The sequence below is a fragment of the Fukomys damarensis genome, unplaced genomic scaffold (genome assembly GCF_012274545.1).
Source record: "Fukomys damarensis isolate Sample0158 unplaced genomic scaffold, DMR_v1.0_HiC HiC_scaffold_4, whole genome shotgun sequence".
In the NCBI taxonomy this organism is placed as follows: domain Eukaryota; kingdom Metazoa; phylum Chordata; class Mammalia; order Rodentia; family Bathyergidae; genus Fukomys; species Fukomys damarensis.
In genome coordinates, this window is record NW_022900916.1 from 11,542,187 (window position 1) to 11,563,909 (window position 21,723).

The window sequence follows — 21,723 nt, forward strand, 5'->3', positions numbered from 1 at the left end:
GGGGTTTTTTAAAAAGTGGAGGACTACTCAGCCATAAAGGAGGATACACTTGAGAGATTTATATCTAAATCAATGTACCTAGAGACTATATTCTTAAGTAAAATAAATTGGACACAGTTGTGTAAATATTTCATTGTTTCTCCAGTGTGAGAAACAAAGCGTATATAGGACAAAAATGTATAAAAGATATTGTAAAATAGGAAGATGTTCAAATGGGAAGGGGCATAAGGGAGGAGAGAGAAGGAAAAGAAGAAATAAAAGATGAGAAAAGAAAAGAAAATGGAAATAACTCTTGTAAATAAGAAGGGGAAGAGGGCTAGAAGGAGAATGGAAAAAATATGAATCAAGATAGATTATGTACAGGTACAAATTGCATACAATGAATGTGATTATTATGTATATCTAAACTGTACCAATAAACTTAACTATAAAAAAACCATTGTCTTTTGGTACTGAACAAAATGCTAGCAAACTATAGCTTCATAACTTTATAAAACTGACTTAGATTCACAACTAAAATAGTAATTAAATTTTCAAAATGTAGTGTTCGCTTCAGCAGCACATATACTAAACTTTCAAAATGCTTTCCAAGTAAGTGCCTGATATACTCTTAACTGATCAGTAAATACTAACAGGATTTACTAAAATGAATAATTTTAAAGCTTCTAACCTAGTAGTGAATCTTGCTTAGAATAGTGTTTCACTTGATCTTAGCCAAAAGGCCAAGGAGCAATTAGAATAGTGTTTCTATATGAGAATCTTCTATAATGCTTGTTTAAAATACTAATTCCTGGGCCCTTCCTCTGATTCAATCAGCACCTAAAACACTGTTTTGCTTTGTTTTGTTTTTGTTTGGGGGGTGTACCAGGGATCGAACTCAGGATCTTGAGCTTGCAAGGCAGGCAGTGGAATCACTGAGCTAAATCCCCGGACCTAAAACACTGTTTTAAATAAGTATTCTGGGGTGATCTGTGTGCCACAGTTTAAGAACCACTACTTAAAGTCATACACGGTGACACACACCTGTAGTCCCAAAACCAGTAGGAAAAATGAGGTAAGAAGACGGTTTGTAAGCACAAGTTCAAGGTTTCCCTGGGCAGCAATAGCCAAGGCACTAAAAACAAAAAAAGACTGTCACTGTTTTGGGAGTCAGAAGATAGATTATATCAGGGTGATATTCAGGTAAATACTAAATGAAAAAGTACAATCACAGCTCAGAACTCAATTCAGGCCATACCTCCTTCCAGGAGAAAAAAATTTTGAAACCTAGTAAAAAGAATTACATAAGAATAAGTAACAAAATGTTTTCCAGATAAAACCCTCAAAAATTCTGCTTTAATCTAAAGATAGAGCCTATAATATTAAAACAATGGCTTGAAACCATTCTGTAACAGTCTTTCTAAGGGATCAAACAGGGTGGGAGGAAAGGTTGATAATTCTAACTGAAAAGAAGATGAAAGATTTTGCTTTTGTTTGGGGGGCTTTATTCAGTGCTGGTGATTAAACCCGGGGCCTTTACACTGAACTGTGTCCCCATTCCTTTTTTTACTTTTTATTTTAAGACAATGTCTTGCTAAGTTGTCAAATTGCCCAGGCCAGGCTCAAACTTGTGACGCTCCTATCTCAGCCTCCCAAAGTACTGGGACTACAGGAGTGCACCCCCTGAACTAAGAGAAGTGTTCTTAAAATCCTTTTTTAAGGTTTAAGTCACGACCAGCCTGATGTAAGTAAAACTTAAGATTAATCAGGTTAACGGAAGAATCATCTGCCTCTTGTTATCTACAGCATGTACCCAAGTAAACATCAGAGTTTTATTGACTTATAGACAACTTGAGTTACAACCATCCCTCAGGAACTCATCAAGTTCGTAAATCAAGGGTCCACTGTAATTTCCTTTTTTTTTTTCCTAAATTATAAGTCCACTCATTTTCATGCCATGAGTGATCATAGCAAACTTTTAATCAGACACTATTCAATGGAATTTAATGTATAATATAATAGATAATGGAAAGTAATTCAATATGAGTATTTGAAAGTCAAGGGTGTGTGTGTGTGTGTGTGTGTGTGTGTGTGTGTGTGTGTGTGTGTGTGTGTGTGTGTGAGTGTGTGTGTGTGTGAATGCGTGCGTGTGTTTTGAGACAAGGTCTTGTTGCTTAGTTGAGGCTGACTTCAAACTCCTCACAATCCTACCTCACTCTCAAGAGAGCTGGGACTACAGGCCTGTACCACCACGGATGGGCTGGAAATACTGTAATATTTAGAAAGGACATTTTCTCACAAAGGTACTGACAAAATGGAAACCAACTTGTCAATATACAGATTTTGTTTCTCTCATCTTCAGTTTTATGTTATCTTTTATTACTATATTTCAGAAAATATAAGTTCTCTATTATGTTTCAAAGACATTTAAAAAGATTAAAACATAAATATGGCTTTGGGTGTGGTTACCTTAAACCAAAAGAGTAATAGCATTTTTCTTATTTCTTCCTACAATCAAAACTATGTGTTTTCCCAAAGCTAAATATGAAACATACCATTTTCTATTTAAAAAACCCTGGGCAACTACATAAACATAGTAATTGTGATTTCTCCAATCTTTGGGCTATTCTTTGAGCCAGTTTTCTATGTTTTCTTCTATCTCTAACTAGGTCAGATTATTAAAACTATAGAAGAAAAAAATGTACTATACTTCCATAAAATGATAAAACTAAAACCACAGGGACTATTTAAATGATACCTGTTTAATGTCCATGGTCTTCTAAAATACATTTAAATAACCAGAAACAAAATATAAATTCGTGAGTAAGACATTTTTGGATATTCACACATCTCAAATGAAATAAGTGATTTAAAAAAGAGAAGATAGATCCATGACAGAGGCATCATTAATTTTTTGTAAGTCATACAGGTCACTCAACTTTGACTGACAAATAGTAATATGTACTGTATGGCAGTATCCCAAATTTTGCCAAATTAACATACATTTTGTCTCTTGGAACTTTAGCTCTATTAGCACCTTCACAAGAGTATGAACTGAGGAAGTAAAACTCCAAAGCCCAGTGTGATGTGCGCTGCCTATAACGCCAGCCCTTGAGAAGCTGAGGCAGAAGGACGGCTATGAGTTGAGGCCAGCCAGGACTATGCAATGAATTCCAGCCCAGCCTGAATTACAAAGTGAAACTCCAAAAAACCAATTTTACTTACTGTTAAAAAAGAAAGTAAAAGAAGTCCAACTTCTAGTCTTACTAGCTGAGTGATCCTGACAGTGCTAGCTGATCTCACTCAGATTCTGACTGCCCTTATGTAAAATGATTACCTCTGCTTCAGAGGGCTCTGTGGCGCTTCAATGAAACAAAACTGAAACAATGTCTAGCACAGCACCCCTGCAATAAATATGGATTTTATCATTATCCTAAAATCTTATTAAAAAAATAACAGAAACGTGATCCAATATACATATATACATGTATATCTATATCTATATATAGATATATATGATCTTTTTTTTTCCTGGTACCAGGGATCAAACTCAGGACCTCTCACTTGCCAGGCAGTCCCTGTGCCTATCAGCTAAATCCCTGGCCTATATAAGATCTTTTTTTAGGTAGGGAAGTACTGGGAATTGAACTCAGGGTCACCTTTGACTGAGCAAATCCCCAACCCTTTTTATTTTGACACAGGATTGTACTAAGTCAATAAATTGCTAGAGCTAGTCTCCAACTTGTGGTCCTCCTGCCTCTGCCTTGAGTTATGGGATTACAGATGTGCACCACCATACCCAGCTTGTAATTATTTTTAAAAGGAATACATTTTTTAAATAGAAATCCTTGATTTCTTACCTCAGTCGGTTTTTTAGAAACTTGGTTTTCACTTTCTTAAATGTTTTTTTCTTCTTCTACTGAAGTGGTCATTTTATTCCCAGAAAAAAAAAATCCATGAGGAATACGTACATAAAAATATCACCTATTTTTCTAGAATTGCATTTGACCACAGAGAAGTAGAACATACAACCACAGGTTATGATGTATATCCAATATCACCATCAAGATATCATGTAAGTTTGTTCCTTAGTTCTACTCCTAAAGAAAGGGGATAGGACAGAAACTAGTATTTTGCGGACCTACTTTATGCTAAGCGAAGTCAAAAGCAATCTACAATGTCTTACCAAACATGCCTAAGAGTTCTTAGTTACTAAGCAAGAAGTTAACTTATTGAAATTCACACTTAGCAAGAGGGATGAAAATGGAATTTCAAAGCTTATGTTTCCCTTATGCTTCCCTATCTCTTAATCATACATTTCATAGCAGAAATGATTAACTATAATCGTGTATAGTACAATTTTATGATTTTTTGAAATCTCTAAAGCGTCAGTACAGTGAGTATCACTCAGGAAAGAAAAGGTTTGGTTTTGTTATTCTGGTTACTATGTTAAAATAACTATGCTCTATGCACCCATTTAACAAGATTTATTCAGCAACTGACCCTCAGTAGGTCTTTTTCATTGAAATTTTTATTTTCACTGCTACAGTTTAACTCACTTTAAAATACAAATTTCATAACTTAGTTTTATGAGGAAAGTCTACTACAATTAATTAGGTGGCTCTTAAGTATCCCCCAACTTTATCAAGAAACAACATACAAACACATAGCTTTTATCTGTCCTCTACCTCTTGTCTTACAATCACTATAGTTCAGTACATATGGAAAAGACCAAGATTCTTCTATTTTATCTTCAAAGAAAAAAATCATCATCCCAAGTAGCTTTCCAGCCCTGAAGAAGACCTGGATCAAGCTGGAGGAGTGAAGTTACTACACAAAATATCCCAAACACGCACTACTTTTATCCCATCACTCTTATTCCATATAGACTGGTACAGGGCTGGGATTCTGAACAGGGTTATCTACAAGGGCTCTTTGTGTGAATTTTTTTTTTTTTTTTAGTGCCAAAAATTGAACTCAGGGCCTCGAGTTTGCCAGGCAGGCACTACACAGCTGAATCGCATTCCTGATCCTGTGTAGATGTTTTTAAGGTGCCTACAAAAGGTACTCAGTGTATTATAAAAGCAGTAATTTCTACCTATGGAGACAATATATTTTGGGGGATCCAATCTATGCAGCGTTTACACAGTGCCCATGCACAGTCCATATGCTCTTGCACCAGTGTTCTGCCTCATCATGCTCTAAGGATGTTCTCAACACTGGGCAGCTGGGAAATGTTTCTGTAAGACCTTTGCAGGGTCATGACTGAGCAGACTCCATTTTGGACTTCTCAACTCTAGTTAGGGGATGTTGTCTTTATTGCCTGATAGAATCCTAACTCTGATTTTATTAATTTCTGTTATATTTTTCCCTCCAAAGAAGTGACCCTAACGTTCATTAGGGAAAAGGGAAGATGACTGCTCTAGCTGTTTTGTGTTGCACAGGGGCAACAAGAAAGGGTTGGCAGTCAGCTGTATCCTCCAGAGGGCTTGTTTAATGGTCTATGGTAGAAGTTAGCTGGGATTCCTTTGGCGGGTTTTATCTATATGACAGCTAAAGTTTAGTAGACTCTAGGCAAGAGGAAACAAAGTGAACAAGAGATTGAGTAAACAAGATCTAAAAGGTACAGGACAAAAATAAAATAAAAGAAAAGAAAAAGCCAGGCATGGGAGCTCAGCACAAGCTGAGACAGGAGGGTCACTGTGAGTACAAGGCCAGCCTGGACCACAGAGTGAGCTCAAGGTCAGCCTGAACTATATAATAAGACCCTGACTCAAAAAACCAAAAGTAAAATAATAATAAAAAGGTACAGGAGTTACAAGAGCATCAACATTGATATGAAGGGTCCTATAAAGATTGAAGCCCACTCTCATAGGGGTTTAAGAAGGGAGCTCCTGAACCTAGACTGTGTGAGAGAATGTTTCAGGAAAGAGGCCGGAATAGAGATGAATGTAGACCTAGAATAATCAGAACAGCTTTGTTTTTAGTATATGTTTGTAATACAGGCATTTTACAATCATCTAGGGGTATGGGTATATGTACATAATACAACTTGCTTCCTTTATTTAAATCCCCTTCCCCATCCCTCTCCCCTTCTGTCCTCCTATTCTACTTTCTCCATTTTCATTGTTACTGATATTAACCTTAGCTCATGTTTACGGCATATAATGTCTACACACATTGAGGTTATTAGGTTCCTGTACATGGCATATCTTTATTTTACTTATTTCCCCTCTACTCCCTCTCACTCCTAAGCTTTGGCCTCTCTTGTCTCCTTCTATCCATCTTGGTTGATCCCTTTGTACTTTACCTCCTCAAGTGAGAGATACCATATGACATTTAAGCCTGCATATCTGGTTTATTTCATTCAACTTTATATTTTCCAAGTGTGTTCATTTTCCTACAAATGTCTCAACTTTGCAATACCTTACAGTCAAGTAATATTCCATCACATAGATACCACATTTTCTTTATCCCGCTGTCTGTTGACAGGTATACAGGCTGCTTCCAGAATTTAGCTATTATGAACTGGGCTGCTGTAAACACTGGTATGCATTTATAATGTCAACAGTATTGTGTTTTAAGTTATTTGGAGAAGGTAGTTGGGTCATATGGAATTTCTAATTTTAGTTCATTGAGAAATCTGTGTACTGGTTTTCATAATGGTTATACTAGTTTACATTCCCACCAACAATGTAGGAAAGTTTGTTTTTCACCACAGTCTTGTTAGCATTTGTTATTTTATTTCTTGATAACTACCATTCTTTATGGAGTAAGATGGAATCTTAGTGTTGTTTTAACAGAACAAATTTTAAGAGGAAAACAAAAGTTGGAGGAAGAAGCCTACATGATGTGAACGTGTTACATAAAATAGTCAAGACACAAAGAGAGACAGGTCAGAGGAACAGATCAGAAAGCCCCCAAACAGACCCACACACAGAACAACTGATATTTGGAGAAAATACACTCAGTAGATAATACTATAATAATTGGATATAAATATGAAAAACAATAAATCTGTATCCAAACTTTACTTCATATAAAAAAACTGAAAGTGAATCCTAGTCCTAAATCAAACCTCAAACTATAGAACTTACAGGTGACATAAAATGTTTTTGTGACTTTGAGATAGACAACGCTTTCTTAAATGTTACCCAAAGAAACATAAGCTCAAAAAAAATGATACATTAGGCTCTAAGACTTGCTGAATCAACATTTTAAGAATGAAAGACAGTCGGGGATTTATCTCAGTGGCACCATACCTGCCCTGCGAAAGAAAAGAAAAAAGAAAGAAAAGAAAAGAAGACAGACAGACCACATACAGTTTGCAAAGTCTGTTTGATAGACTTGTGTTTAGAATATATTTTTTTAAATTCCAAAATTGAGTAGGAATGCAAATAATTCAATTACAATAATTTTAAAGTTCAATCAGCAAAAATAGGCAAGTAGACTTGAATATATGCATCACTATAGACATGTGGATGATAAACGTATTCAACATCAATAGGTGTTAGGGAGGGCCGGGGCTTTAGCTCAGTGGTTTCACTGCCTGACTCACAAATACAGGGTGCAAGGTTTGATCCCTGGTACCCAAAGAAAAGGTGTTAGGAAAATGAAAATATAAATCATAGCATTACTGACAGAGAATAAGTTGAAATATCTTAATGTAGATTTACCCATTGTACTTTTTCATGTAGGTTGTTATTCACTATGCAATGATTTTAAAATAAAACTACATGGTGTATACTGCATAATTAAATTTCATCATAGAGATTTGACTTTCAAGAAAGGTCTATATTTATTTTTGTGCTGGTAGGAACTGAATACAAGGCTTTGTGTATACCCTACTCCTGAGCCATATTCCCAACCCAGAAAGTCTTTAGATTAGATGTCAATTTAAGTGGGCCACACTGAAAAATAATTTTTTGAGCATTAATAACAAAAAGTGCTTGAAAAAAAGTCTTTCTTTCATTGTACCAACTCCTTTTCTTCAATTATATTAGCCCATTCGAAGATGGTCCCCATGAGATTCATAGATTATTTATTAGAATATTTTTAATAACTGGGTAAACTGTCATTGTAAAGCAGAGGACAATTCTAATTGGTGTCTCCAAACATATAACATGATTAGAAAGTTGAAAAGGTTATCTTAATATTAATGTATGTATGTGCACCAGATTGAGTCACAGGTTTGCTTTTCTTCTTTGGCCTTGTTGACCTAAAGTTGTAGCTATAAAACAAGAGTGCTGTATTTCTACAGTTTACGTTAGTACTTTCTAGCTTTTCCTTTGGAGTATCATCAGGTCTTCCACCTATAACACAGATACTTTCATCTACTACAGAATACAGCCATTGGTGAAGAACTGTATGCTTTGCTTCAGTGTTACCAAATAGTAAAATTCTGCTGGGTACTACTGAATTTGAATATATAAATGTGGAGACAATATAGAAGATACAAATTGGCACTGTGCAAAATTTAATGCATTTTTTTCTTACATGACAATTTCCTTGAATTGTTGAGAAACTCATTTAGAACTTAATTCTCTACTTGTGATTGCTTTTTTAAATTGTATGTATTTATGGGGCATATGTTACAACTTGACACATGTATACAATGTATACTGATTAAAATAAGAATAATTAACATTTCTATCCCCTTAAACATTTATCATTTCTTTGTGTTAGGAACCTTCAAATTCCTCTTATTTCTTTATAATGTATATGACAATTGTTAAGTATAGTTACTCTACTGTGCTGTATAAAATACTAGAATCTTAGAACTTATTCCTTCTATCCAAATGAATTACTATTTTACTGTGTCTACTTCTATGTATATGAGACAAGTGGTATTTGTCTTTCTATGCCAAGATTATTATAACATAACGTCCTTCAGTTCCTCTCCAGATTGGACCAAATGACATTTCATATTCTATGGCTGAATGATATTCCATTGTGTACATATGGCACATTTTCTCTAACCATTCATCGATTGATGGAGACCTCAAGTGATTCCATTTCTTGGCTGTTGTGAACTGTGTTACAATAAACAAGAATGTGATTGTATTTCCTTTGTACATTTGCTCAGTAGTGAGATAGCTGGATCACATTATATTTCTATTTTTAGTGATTTGAGGAACCTCCATACTGTTTTTCATTGTACTAATTTACATTTGCCCAGTGTGTAAGAGTCACCTTTCCCCACATGTTGAACAGCATTTGCTGTTTTAAGCCAATTCTAACTGGAGAGTTGTCACTGTGATTCTGATTTACATTTCTCTAATAATTAGTGGTGTTGAGCATTTTTTAATACTGTGGGCCATTTGTACATCTTCTGAGAAATGTCTACTCAGATTACCCATTTTTTAATGATTTTTTTCTTTTAGTTTTTTGAGTTCCTTGTGTGTTCTGAATATTAATCTCTTGTTAGATGAATAGTTTCCAAGCATTTTCTTCTCTTCTGAAGATCATTCTGTTTCCTTTGCATGCAGAAGCTTTTTATCCTATTTGCCTACTTTTGCTTTTGTTGCTTGTGCTTTTGAAGCCTTATCCCCCTACCTCACCCCCCTCAAAAAAAACATTACTTATAACAATGTCTGAAAGTGTTTTTCTTGTTTTTTTCTCCCAAGTTGCAATTTCAGATCTTACTTTTATAAATCTTTAATCCATTTTGAATTGACTTTTGTATATGTTAAGCTACAGGAATGTAGATTATATATATTTTTTTATAAATGTATATGTGCATATGCACATACACATATAGTTTTCTCAACACTATTTATTTAAGAGACTGTCCTTTTCCTCAAAGATCAGTTCACTGTAGACACATGGATTTATTTCTGGGTTCTCCACTCTGTTTCATTGCTTTATGTGTCTATTTTTACGCCAGTATCATGCTGTTTTGCCAACATCTTAGCAGTATGTTTTGAGGTTAGGTAATATGATATCTAGCTATAATTTTATTAATTTCATTTTATTATTCTATTCATATTAGAAGTGGCTTGTGAGCTTTTAAAAATCACTCTTTAAAAGTGTTTATATTTATCAGATATTTTTGAGATTCCTGGGTACAGGCAGTATTTTACATTAGTAAGTTTCTGGGGTTTTTTGTTTTGTTATGTTTTCTTTCTTTGCTGTACTGAGGATTGAACCCACTGGCTACATCTCCCCAGTTCTTTTTATCTTGAGGCAAACATCTCTATAATTCACCAAGTTACCAGACTGGGTTACAACAAAAGAACAAAATACTACAAGCAGTTAGAGAAAAGACACAAATCACACACAAAAGAAAGCCCATCAGAATCACAGCAGACTTTTCAGCACAAACCCTCAAATCACGGAGAGCCTGGAGTGTGGTATTTCAAGCCCTAAAAGAAAATAACCTCCAACCTAGACTGATGTATCCTGTAAAACTATCTCTTTAAATTGATAGAAAAAGCTATAATGGTAAATCATCCTTCTAAAATTTTTCCAATTCTGTAAATCTATACTAATGCTTTATCTTTCTCTTTATATTAACAAACTTCATGAGAGACTGGTATATAATCTAGAACACTAATTTATTAATTTACAGTAAGATGCTATTTAGACTGGAAGCAATATAGATTTTTTTTCTCTGTGCAGATGGAATGGAAAAAAATCATACTCAGAAACATTTTTTGTAAAGTTTGAGGTAAGTCACAGAAAGGTGGTTACATGATTTAGATGTTTAGGCTGAAGCTTGTATCTTTGGTGTTTTTTGTTGTTGTTGCTTTTGGTACTGGGGATCAAACTTGGGACATTGCACTTGCAATGCAGGAAGCAGAACCACTGAGCTAAATCCCCAGTGCTTGTATCCTTATATTAGTAATTTAATAAGTATTAGTAATACGTAATGGTAAGGATTTTAGTTTTTAGAAATAATACACTGGATCTGTCTGCAGATTTTATCTTATGAAAACTTTACTTCTTTATCTTTTGTTATTTAATGGTTACTTAATGTATGTTTTACTTGTTCTACAAATAGCAATTGAAGGAAAACAAATTTTATGTTAAAAAACAACAAAATAGTACTTTCATTGAAACTCTGTTTATGAAAATTATTATTTATGAATCATTTATTCATCAATTCATCACATTATATTTCTATTTTTAGGATTAGGGCATCAGCATATGCAAGCAAGGGAAAGTGATTTACATAAATATGCTACACAATGATAGGCACCCAATAACTTGAACTAATGAATGTTTTTTGAGATGTCTATAAGATACTGCAGTTGCTTAAAACATTAGAAAGTTTTTTCAATCCTATTAAATTGTATGTTTGTAGGAGACATTTTTAAATATATCAGAAAACTGCATCTAGTATTAAATTAGGTTTATCCTATAGGTCTAAATTCATGGTTTCTTAATTGCGTTTAATACATACATAGTTTTTGTGACAACTTTAGCATATGGCATTTTACATGCATTTTAAACCTACCATCTAATGACACATGGTAAATATTTTCAGCAAGTATGTTTGATGTAGATTTTTTTTCTAAAACACTTATGTGACTGGGTCCAGTACCAGGTGGGGAGACACTGTGCTCAAATCCAAATGGTCAAAAAGGCTGGTTGATAGGGTTTGCTAATGAGACGTAACTGTGTTAAAATCATATGCTCATGGGCCGGGGATTTAGCTCAGTGGTTCCACCACCTGCCTTGAAAGCACAAGGTTTTGAGTTCGGCCCTGGTACCCAAAAAAAAAAAAAATGCTCACATGAAATCTTTTTAAAAAACTAATTGAATTAAATTAAACATAACCAAAATTCATTAACAGTTGATATAGCATTTAAGATCTGGTTGCATCTTTCATTGTTCAGTGTCAAATATTCAGTATAACATCCAGACAAAAGCAAGCAGCTCACTTAATGTAAACTTTAGTCCGTTTTTCATGTATTTCAAATTTGCTGTAGCAGTTCTCTGTGTCATTTTATATGACTGATTAATAATGCTTATGGAAGTTGTATATTTTAGTCAATATACCTTTGCAAGGAACATTTATCACTGTTAACGTGAATAATATATTCACATTAAGGCTCTTTAATAATTATCAGAACTCTCAATTTCTTGGCTCTAAGGAATTTTTTCTATATAGATGCTTAAACGAATAGTTATCAACCTCTTTTCTGCTTTAGTATATATTACTGTTATTTTTCAATTAAAACATTAATAAATATATGCAAGTGTCTCCGAACTATAAGCTTATTTTGTTGAATGTTCCTCTAAAAGGACTTCAGCTGATGTATTTAATTTATACCAATAACTTATTTTAGATCTCTGAAAAGAAAGTTTGTGTAATTATCTGTTTCTTTTTTGGAAGAATCTTTCTGGTGTATGTCTTATGCTAACTACTCTGAAGATATGATACACAGTATAGCAACTTTTGTTCATCTTTTATTTGGTTACAAAAATTTGTTTTATTTTTTTCCATAAAATAAATAAAAGGATGTCAGCTTTCTTCTTAACTGCAGCTTTAGTTTTCTAAGTTTACTAATACAAGAAGATTAGGTAGGTTCTACTTTTCATTGCAGAATATGTCATTACTTGTGTATAGAAAATCCAAGAACAATAAGTTTTTTAATAACTCCAGTAAATTTGAATTATATTAGGGCTAAGTTAGAAGGATTCCATGTGAAGTAATTAATATTATGTAATGAATAGGCAGGCATGATCTTCTGAGGAACACGTTCATTAAAATAGGATCAGTTTTATTTATTTTTAACTTTTGCGTTAGGGATTCAAACCGCTGATGAGTCAGACGTTCTGTCATGTATAAATGGATATAGTTTTATAATCACAACTACAAATGCATTCAGTGGTCAGGGTGACGATCTATAAATACGTTTTTATACTGCTTATCATAAAAGAAGTATAATTTCACTTTGTAAAATAATTCCTGAAATCATTATACCTTGTCAAACCATTCTCCAAAATCCAAACAGTTTATACTGTTTAACTCAGAATATCCAAATTAGTTATCTAGGGAAAGATCTTGTGACTAATTTATTTTAGTGATGACTACAAGAAGGCACGATGCTCAGATGGAACACAGAGACTTACAAAGATGTTTCTACAGTAGCTACAGACAACACCTGCTCTGAAAAGTCTTTGTCTGGTCTAAATTACATGGTCTATGTCTTTGGTAATTAGTTTATTTCTCAGGTTTATCCAGAGCTGCTGCTGCTGCTTTCCTCTCCCCATCCCCCTGCTTCTTACTTCTCCATCCCCTCTTTTACCCTCCTTCCCTTTCTTCTTTCCATCCTCCCTCCTCCTCCTCCTTCCTTCTCCTTTCTTGCTTTTTTGCTTTTTATTTGTTTTTCAGTACTAGAGACTGAACCCAGGACGTTCACACTGAGCTACATCTATAGTCCTTTTTTATTTTTTGAGGCAGAGTCTCAATATTTCACTCTAGATTGCCTTGAACTTGCAATCCTCCTACCCCAACTTCCAAAATTACTGCTTGAGGAAAATGCTGAAATTGTCAGGAGCTATTCCTGAAGACCTCCTTATGTGTTTCAGGACAAAACATTTGCTAGAATCTTTATTTTTCAAAACAGTATGCTAATTCTTATGTCTTAAATTGGTCTTCAAAGTATATAGATCTATTTAGTGTAGTATACACTATAAACATGTACTAAACAAAAATTGCTCTGATATTCTAGGTCCTAGGTCCTGTGCATGTCCTTATGAATTTTAAAATCAGTTTCTCATTTTCTAATAAGCCTTCTAGAATTTAGACTGCAACTGAGTTGAATCTATAGATCAATCTGGAAAAAACAAATATCTAAAATAATATCATCCTCCAACTCATAGCTAAGATAGAATATTTATCTAGGTCTTCTTGTAACTGTTCTCAGTGATTTTTTATAGTTTTCAATACATAGGTCTTACATATTTTTTATAAAATTTATCCCTAAGTATTTCATATTCTTCATGCTATCGTGATAGTTTTGAATTTCGAATTCCAATTGTGTGTTGATAAATTGAGTATATAGAAATACAACTAAATTTTCAATATTGACAGAAGCCTTGCTAACCCCTTTTGTTAAAGTTCTACAAGCTTTTTTCCATAAAGTTAAACAAGATATTACTACATACTGATTAGAATACCTAAAATTCAGAAGACTATAACAAAGATTGGCAAAGATGTGGGAGAAGTGAAATTTTTATGCACTAATAGTAAAAATATAAAGTATCACAACTACTTAAAAAATTAGTTATTTCCTAAAAAGTTAAATACACACCTCCCATGTGATCCAGACACTCTACTCCTATGTACTTATCCAAGAGAAATAAAAAGACATAAAGACTTGCACATCAAAGTTCAGAGTACTTGATCTCTAATATCCCCAACAGGAATAAGCCATATATCTATCAACAGATAAACAACTGTGATATATCAACAGAAAACTTGTTTGCAATAAAAATACATAAATAAATAATACATACATATTAATAAATACATAAATCCCCCATTGATACACGCACGATTGAATTTTCAAATAAGTTGACTGAAAGAAGCTTAACAAAAACACATAGCACATGCATCCACTTATATAAAGTTCTTTAAAGTGGAAATGAATTTATAATGATAGAAGGTAGATCAATCAGTAAATGCCGGGGGAGGGATTACCAAGGGACATGAAGAAACTCCGGAGGGTGACAGATTAAGTTCACAATTTACTGATGATGCTGCATGTCAAAACTAACATGTATTTTCAATACATCAGTTTATTATGTGTCATTTAAACCTCAATAAAATCTCCTTGCTTCTTCTGTTCCAGGAGACACTGTTTGGGGAGTTATTTCCAGTTCTCTCCTTACCTGCTACCAGTAATAAACATATTTTCACTCTATCTCCTGGTTGTATTTATCGGCTTTGCTCTAATTAAAGGTAAATCCATTGTGCTCAGTTACATGAGAACCAAAACCACACTAATATAGACTGATAGTTTTAGAGATGTTCCAATCACAGAAATGTCATTTAGTGTACATAATGAATTGTAATGACTGCAAAGTCATTATTTTATTAGAATATTAATTCCAAAACTAGAAAAATTATTTGCCTCCTGGATCATTATTTTTCAATGCCTAGATTGGACAAGACTGAACTACAATGGTAAAAAATTAACAAATGATGCTTTCAAAAATATTAAATAGCACATAATCTGTATAAGTTTAAAAACTATAATACACCCACTTCAAGACAATTCCTCCATGTTTTCTCAACAACTTTTTAACATTTAACTACTTATACAAATTAAGGTAGCACACTTGTAATCAGGGAGGTGGAAGGAGGAGGAACACAAATTTGAGCCCAGCCTGGGAAATTTAGCAATTTAGAAAGACCCTACATAGAAATTTTAAAAACAAGGCCGGGGATAGAGCTCAATATGAAGGTCCTGAGTTCAGTAACCCAGCACCACACCAAAAAAACAAAACAAAACAAAAAACACCCTCCAGGTAAAGATTGGAAAGATAAGGTGTTTAAAGAAGACATCACCATATGTTTTAGAGCATCTGTATATGTTAAAAGTCATAACGGAAAATGTAGCTACTTTTTAATGATATACAATAAATCTTAGAATAATATGTAGCTATGTAAACAATACAGATTTTTGGAACACAGAAATTAAGAAAGATAGAGCCAAACTATAACAGGTAATACTAAGATTTTTACACTATGTTTAGAGCATACTGTAGAAACACTCAAGCTTTAATCATTGCTTTTAAAATTAACTTCTGATATGAGAAATTCCAAGCATTCTTAATAGAAGTTAGATATATTCCCAAGGATGAGCCCAAGCAAAGCCTACATCTGAACATAATACAACTGAAATGTTTAAGAATGATTTGTGAATGCTATTACATTTCTTTGATCAGTAAAAATCTAGCAAAAACATTACAGCATGACTAATTGAAATATCAAAGACAAAATTGAGAAAGAATATGAAATGCATCTTCTTCTGATGTTATTTTGGAATAACTATAGTACTTTCCAAATACACCACCAAGAATAAGCAGGAACTTATCAAAGTACAAATACCACTGAATAATAACCACTTCAGAAAAATTTGAGTACCCAGACAAAAGAAGAAAACCACAAAGTCTCATTAAAATACAAGTATTAGGCATTTCTATACATACTCACTAGCTATTCAAAACTTTCCCTGAAAAATAATGAATTGCTCTATCATGGACCCTGTCAGCTTATTAACAATCAAAACCTTGAACACTGAACTCTTGAAGGTCAAGGGTCTGCTCTACATGTCTAATAATGAACAAATAAAGAAAATTTTAAAATCTAAGCTTAAGAACAACAACACAAGATTTGTCAACTACAAACCATCAATTTTCCTGGATATTTCCCCTTAAAACAAAGAAAAAAACCAGATGAAAACCCATGCATGCATGTTCCTAACAGCTCTATCCATAGTCATAAAAACTGGAAAGAAAAGTACTTCAGTCAGTGACCCAATAAACAACTCAGTTCAACCACAGGATGGAATTCCACAAATAACAAGTAACCAACTATTTATTGGTCCATCCACCAACTTGCATAAATTAAAAGGTAACTGCTGAACACAAAATACGACCAGTCTCATGCGCTTTATAATTCCATGTATATGATAGTCTTTAAAAGGCAAAGCTACAATGATAAATAAAGATCAGTGGTTACAAGGATAGGGGCAGGGGTTAGATGTGATCATGAAGGTATGATTAAATGTATAGATTTGTGTGTAGAAAATAATTTTAAAAGTAAATAACAGGGCTGAGGATTTAGCTCAGTGGTTTCAGCAACAGCCTCGCAAGCGCAAGGTCCTGAGTTCCATCACTGGTACCCCCTAAAAAAGTAAATAGCATTTCTAAGAAGCCAATTAAGTTTACCCACTCTGAAAAGTACAACAATGCTGTACATGGCCAATTTTTAAAAATTTGTTCAATATTTGTTGATGGGGATAACAAAAGTCAACCAATCAAGTGACTAAAAAAATCTTTAAAGCCCTAGTAGCTATTTCATCCAAAAAAGACTTACCAAGTTCATTGAGACTCTGAGCAGCTTTTGTTATCTCTCTACTTCCCCCCTGCAGTTGTCCTTGGAGTCTCTTACTGAGATACAAGATGCGAATAATTCTTCGAAGCAAATCACAGGCAACCTGTGCAAGTATCACAATGTCAAATAATAGTTGAACCAGGAAGTTTCATCACTATTATTGTTAGTATGCAAATCTTTTCTATTCTTTCCAATTGCTGAAGATTCACTTATGCCTCTTTTGTTTCCCACCAATCAGAAACTTGAATAGTCCGAAGTCTTAAAAAGTATCAAATATCCTAGGAACATCCAACTGTATCATTTTTACACTATACAATAAAGTTCTATTTATTGCAAATGGACAGAATTTGGAATGGAGACACTATGAAACCCAGATTATTTTCAGTCCTGGGCCAGTTTCTAGTCTTGGCCAATGGTCCTTCCTCAGTCTTGACAAAACATTAAATTTATATGGGTTAGGTTCAACAAGTTCCAATGCCCAAGCCTTAGTCCTGACCAATTAAATCAGAACCTCAATATTCCAGGTGAGGCCAAGGTTGACAGCCACTGTGCTAGACTTCCGATTGCTCCCTCTAATCCTATTTCTCTCTTCTAGCTATCTAAGGGAAGTCTTAAACACCTCCCAATTTTACCAGTCCTTAAGAAATAACCATGCCCCACTTGAGTTTTCCTAATAGTTTTTATCAGTAATAAATTATAAAAAAGAAAGTTACTAAAATAAAACCAAAAGACATTATCCCACATATTGTCCTATCACCACCCATTCTATTCTTTCCAACATCTACTACTGATTCTTAACCTATCCAAGGGCTAAAAAATAAAAACTCATATATATCAGAAAACTTTACTATGAATCTGACACCCAAATCGTTACCTTGGAAAGAGTGAGCAGAAGGACAGACAGAATAACCAACATAGATTGATCTTAACCCTCAGTAGTGATAACAAAGGAAAGGAAAAGTTTGTGCTAGAGCATCACTATTGGGGGGGGGTTAGTGTTATCAGCACATGTGTGTAGTACATAATGCTTACACTACTTGTGGGAAGTTGGCACATGTACACACAACATCGGAATTCCTTTTTTCATTCCCTTTCCCTTACCTCCTCCTCTCTCCACCCAGGCATCACCATTTTTTATTGGTCCCAAGGCAAGTTGAAAAGCAAGGATATCTTCCCATCCAAATACGACTGTCCTAAATGGTGGTCATAAGAATTAAAAATTCCAGGTCCTGGAGCCTCTAGCTATTAAGTACTTATATGAGAAAATTCATGACACAAAAGAGCCACAGACACACTCAAGCATCCATAAGCCACAACATGAACACAAAAACCTACAATGTTTACCAGCATATGTAAGTCACAAGAACCAAGTATTAAACATGTTTGACTCCTTTTCCAAGTAAATACAAAGTACTTAAAATAATAAAAGAATGCTAAATTAGAATTTTTCCCTGGAAATTAAAGTTTGGGCATCTTTATTTTTTAATGGTTATTTATTTTCTGAATAGATAACAAGCACAATTTAAAATTCAAGGAATAAAATTGAAAAGTCATCCTCATTCTATACTTTCCAACTATGCAGTTAACAGAAACAATTACACAACTGCTGGGGATTTAGCTCAGTGGTTCCGCTGCCTGCCCCACAAGCACAAGGACCTGAGTTCAATCCCCGGTACCAAAACAAAACAAAACAAAAAAACCCACAATTATCCAATTAATTTGTTGCTTGTCAGAATTAGTGATGGAGAATTTGGAATGCAGAATCTCTAGCAACCATTCGTGTGATTCTTAATACACTGTGAGGAAAAATACCAAACATTACACCAAATTAGCTAGAATTATCCTTACACAATTTTTCAATCCTACCTAATGAGAGCCCTCAAATAGGAAATCTTTTAGTTGATTTCTAACGTTTTTATGTTTAACAATCATGCTTAATCTGTCACACAGCCTTACTGATTTTCTATTGCATAGCACAACCTATTGTTACTTTACCTTTATTCCTACATCCAAACCTTCATCACTGTCACCTCGCACAGTGGTATGGCTAGCTTCCAGTTGCTCACTGAAACATACCGTCAGATTTTATCTTCTGAAAAAATTTTCAGCATGCCATCTATATTATTAATAAACTGTAGTGCCCCCACTCACAGTTCTGTTAATTGTTCTGAGAATAGCAATTAATGAAATCCATAGTCAAAAGTCTTAATCTATAAGTCATCAAATCTCACCATTTTCCAATATAGTTGCCTCCCCTCCAATCAATTTTTTCCTTTTTTAAAAGACTTTCATTAAATTACAGAAATAGAGGAAACCAAATTCAGATATACAGCTCCATGAACTTGGAATTAACACAAAAGGAGACAGAACTGTGTCGGCCACCACACAAGCCTTCCATGTGCTCCCTCCACCACCCACTTCACCCAAGAGAAACCACTATTCTCCCTTATACTGTAATCACTGCCTTATTATTTATGGTTTTACTACAGAAGTATATAAACCTTAGTATTATAATTTAATTTTGTCCTTTTTAAATTTGTATGTTTCCTCACCAGCTTTCCTTCTTTGCAATTTGTTGAATACAGTGACTCATCTGTCCTACAAGTTTCCATCAAACTTGATTTTGTTGTCTGTACTCCCATCATATAGCTTATTTAACAAGTTTCTATGTCTTCTACATTTCCGATAAATTTGCAGCAGGATGTAGGCAGTTTCATCAGATTCATATTTATATTTTTGGCAAGATTAATCATTAGGTGGTGGTATATTTATAACACATGCATGATTTTTCTCTTTTTGTATTATTAGCAGCTCTTGATATTAAATGTCAAAATCCATTAAAACCTAAGCAACTGTAAAATGGTGATACTGCAATTCTACTGCTTCATCTTCATTCATTTCCTAACACATAAAATTTCTCCTTATAAAGAAACTGTACCTCACCTGAGGGTTATTTGTTCACCCTCAAAGGTACTATTCATAGAGTAAAAATAATATTTGATCTTCCTCTTAACAGTTTTCTAATGTCCAATAATGATGAATAATTAGTGGGTCTTTGTAATTTTTTTGAGTTTTTCTCTCCGTCATTATAAACTCAAATTTAAACATAATGAGGAATGTTAACTTGCCATAGCTCTTATCCTTACTCATGCTCAAATTATCCCATTTTGGCCAGTGGGAGCCTAGGCGTGATCAACTGACTGCCTGAAACACATTTCTCATGATTCACAACTTTCAGGGATAAGACAGAGTTGGTCACCTTCAAAGTAATTCCTGAGTCCCTTTGTTGAAGATCTAATAGTCATTTGTATCTTCCTTAGTATCTAGTATAAAAATGTTCCAAGACATTTCATATCCCAAACACAGAAGCAAAGCTTTCTGAAAGAAGTACTTGGTTTCTTTTGGAAGGAAACAGCACTTCAAGACCACATTTTGGTAACCGATTTTGTTCATTTCTGGTATTTTTCCAGAGACGTAGCTAAGAAATGTCAGAATTAATTAAAATATGGTATATTCATTTGCTTTATTCTACAATACACATAAAACATTCTCAGATTAACCCATTATATATACATATGTACATATATATGATTTATACTAATTTAAAATAAAATTGATGCATTTCAAATTTATACTGCTACATCCAATTAAAAATAAAAAGCAGTTTTTATTTAACCCTTTATCTCACATCTGTATATCATTTCTTCTACACTCATGAAGACATAACAGAATTAAAATATGAAATAATTCATTTGTTTTGCTGTACAATACACAGAAAACAGATCTAAGAAAACCAACATTACAATAAAAAGTATGATTGCTGAAAGTAGTTTAAAAATCACTTTGCACATGCTTTTATACTACATTTTTTTTTATAGTTGAATTCTACTTCTTTGGCAAAACAGTCATTGCATACTTTAGGGCCTTCATTTAATCCTAGTTCCAATGCTTATCACAAACTTTTAAAATGGTATCTCTCTAGTTATTCTGGTTGGGTTCAGTACAATGTCTATTAGATTCCAAAGGAAAGGTTCATTAGAACATTCTCTGTATTCATCTATGGTCACAGAAGTCTACATTTGAAAATGTTTGGATGGTAATATCAATTACAGTATCATTACTGCTACATAAGAAATCAGCTGAAAATGATTTATTTCACACTCAGTGTGTGAAGGATTTAGGCAAGATTCAAATGATCCATGTGACGCCACCCAGAACTACTCACTGTCTATGCTCCGCTAACACCTGGACTGCTGCACGGTGGGAGAGACTCTGTCCTTGCCAGCTCCATGTGGGTAGTGGAAGGTACGGGAGCCCCGAGGTAGCTGCAAGTTTTACGTGGACAGTGGCTTTCACAGTACAGAAGTAAGACCCACTGTGTCCCTTAAAGGTCAGGCCTCAATCTAGCACAGCAGTACCTGCCATTAGCCTAGATTTGTAGGGGTTTGTTGTATGTTCTCACTGTTTTGGTAGAGACCAGCATTTTTACACTACTGTTATTGTCTTCCTCCTTCCTTTCTTCTTGATGCATTCACTTGTTCAGAGGGTAATTGTAAAACCAGTTAAATAGATCTGAATATAAAATTTGGGATAAAATTCTTTTATATAACAACTACAAATAAAAAAGAACCCTAAATGCTATATAATGGAAAACACACACACATATATAT

The 21,723-nt window shown here is 34.0% G+C and overlaps 1 protein-coding gene across 1 annotated transcript in view; it reads right to left on the reverse strand.

The window, feature by feature from the left end:
• Cog5 (component of oligomeric golgi complex 5) overlaps window positions 1-21,723 on the reverse strand; it is a 275,944-nt gene that overhangs the window by 214,088 nt on the left and 40,133 nt on the right. The window contains exon 6 of the mRNA XM_033756778.1: window positions 17,036-17,156. Within this exon, the coding sequence (XP_033612669.1) occupies window positions 17,036-17,156 (121 nt within the window). The remainder of the gene's footprint in view (window positions 1-17,035; window positions 17,157-21,723) is intronic.